At 38.5% G+C, this 2,450-nt stretch overlaps 1 protein-coding gene across 1 annotated transcript; it reads right to left on the bottom strand.

Annotated features, from left to right (window-relative positions):
* Positions 1-428: 428 nt before the first annotated feature.
* On the bottom strand, positions 429-1,141 carry LOC118754238. The gene has a single exon (XM_036489102.1). It carries the CDS (start codon positions 1,088-1,090, stop codon positions 446-448), a length of 645 nt encoding a protein of 214 aa, XP_036344995.1. The 5' UTR covers positions 1,091-1,141; the 3' UTR covers positions 429-445.
* Between the last annotated feature and the right edge of the window lie 1,309 nt (positions 1,142-2,450).

The raw sequence follows: 2,450 nt of genomic DNA, 5'->3' as shown, positions 1-2,450 counted from the left end.
AGCAGGGTACCATAACATACTTTTATAGCATTAAGTGGTTAATCAGTAAGTGTCTTTTAAATCATTTCTTCACTAATTTTATATGAGATTTTCCTTACGTCTGAATTGATTACTTTACTTAGAACCGATCGGGGTGTTTCATATATTGTTTGTACTTATTAGAATTTTTATAAAAAAAATTAAAACGTAAAAATCATTTTCTCTCACCCTACTCAACTTAAATCCTTCAGCACTTCGCTGAGCTAAATACTACTTTTACTTGTCCAGCGATTCACTGCTCACTTCTGTAAAGTTCCACAAAAAAAAAACTTGTATCGTCCCCCTTTACTATTTATATATCGTCTATTGCAATATTTTTGTCCGAAATGCACATTTTATTCCATTCTCAAAAATACGTCTTAGGTTAGCAACAAAGATCCAATCCAAAACCATTGGATTCAATCAATTAATATGATGGTGGAATGCATTCCTCCCTCTCTTCACCATTGCCAGTCACCAAACTAACCAAATCGGTTAGAGTCATTTCCGACAAAACGCTGTTCACTTTTGGCAAAGCAATCGACTCGATGGTATCAGCAATCTCGTCTTCATTCTCATTCACGCCAACTTGCAACAACTCAGCCAAGGCTCCGTTAAACTGCTGATTGATGCCGGCCTCACCCAGAACACCCTGAATATCAGATTCCACATCACCGATATGCGTGCGAATGCTCAACGTTTTCAACTTCAATTTGCCGCTCAAAACGCCCAAGGAGTATTTGACGACGCCACTGATGTCCAGTTCTTTAATAGCGAATTTAGCTGGACCATTGCCCACCAAGTTGATAGTGAAACCGGCCTTCTTCAAGAACAAACGCAAATCGTATTGTGTATCGACATTCACATTGCGGAAGAGGAAGCGGAAGGTGACTTTGCTAGTGATCGCGTTGATCTTCATCTCCTCGATATCGAAATCGTTTAAGCCATTCAAACGAAAGTTTTCCACAACACCTTGCAATTGTAGAGCCTCAGTGTCGATGTTAACCTCTTTGTATGGGATCTTGAGGGGAGCGAGTGGTGGAATGCCGACACCGGGAAAACCGCATGGCATCTGATCACGAATACCTTCGATAGCTTCGACGGCTGAGCTCGAGAGGGAACGATCAGCTGATAGATGAAAGAAAAGAAGTAAATTCGTTAATAGGAATATTTCATATTTTCGGAACTAAATTTTGTCTGGTAGCATTACATTACAGAAAAGTTCAATTTGTTAACCCTGTAAAAGATTTGTTAAGTTTCTGATTACCACTAAACTTTTTCAAATGAGCTGAGATAAGTTTAGGTTTTCGAAAACAAATGCATCACATGCTAGAACCCCAGGGGAGTTATTATCTAAACATGTCTATACATTTGTCCCTATACGAATCTGATACGTCAAATCCGACTTTTTTTCTTATGCATAACCATCATCACAGCTGATTTGTGCTACAGATTTACCTTTAACTTTATCAAGCTTTCTCCATAAACTTACCGAATGCATCAGGGACTTGCGCAGCTGTCGCCAGGCCCACAATGGCTAAAAGAACGAGTGTTGTCTTCATTATAAATAAGATTAGGTGCTAACTATTTGTGCTACTAACAGTTGCTTAACTGCCTTATATTCGGCAGTGGCGTTGGGTTTTTATAGAATTAACCAAATATCTGTGCTAAAAATTATCGCATTATCAGCCATAAAACATTGGCCAATGAAATCATAACTTTGTATACGTCAAGGTGACCACCTGTTAATGATTTATGGAAAAAGCTCACCTAATAAGTATTATTCTATATCAATACAAGTGTAAGATTCTCTTATCTAGTAAACCATTTGTATAAGTATAAAATATAGATTGAAATATGAGCATAGTTGAATTGAAGTGGGAAGGGTTTAACTGTGCTTAATTTGACGTTTGCTTCAACATTTTTACTTGTTTTACTGCATAAATTAGCTTACGAAGCTAACGGGGTTTTGAGGTTTCGAGGATTCCCTTACAACCTCTACAATCTACTGTGGGCACTGTCGCTAATTTGACTTAAGTTTAAGTTTTCGTTTTGTAGAACTTGATCTTCCCGAAGTTTTAGTTATCTATTTTGTTGCTTTTCGCTTCATGTCGATTGTGCGCATGATTCAATAATAAAAGGATTGCTCAAACAACAGTTTTCTCACTCCCTCTTGACAAAATCAGCTCCCTTAGCAAGGCACTGTGTGTGGGTTCGTGTGTGTGTGTGTGCAAAGCTTTTGTAAGGGAGCTAAGGGAGTGTCAAAACTCGAATGTGACTAATGAGCAAACCTTTAATTATTGAATCATGGATTGTGCGTACATACATGCGCCGGCGTTAAACTCTTGTCGGATGCCTAAAATAACCGCCGAGTCTGAAGGTATCCAATCTCTCTTCATGAGTCGTTATGGTGAACCTCGGGATCCTTGGTA

The sequence above is a fragment of the Rhagoletis pomonella genome, unplaced genomic scaffold, assembly GCF_013731165.1.
Source record: "Rhagoletis pomonella isolate Grant_MI unplaced genomic scaffold, Rhpom_1.0 Rhpom_scaffold_03583, whole genome shotgun sequence".
Taxonomy (NCBI): domain Eukaryota; kingdom Metazoa; phylum Arthropoda; class Insecta; order Diptera; family Tephritidae; genus Rhagoletis; species Rhagoletis pomonella.
The sequence above is the reverse complement of the archived record's forward strand: the minus strand, read 5'-3'. Positions and strand labels throughout refer to the sequence as shown.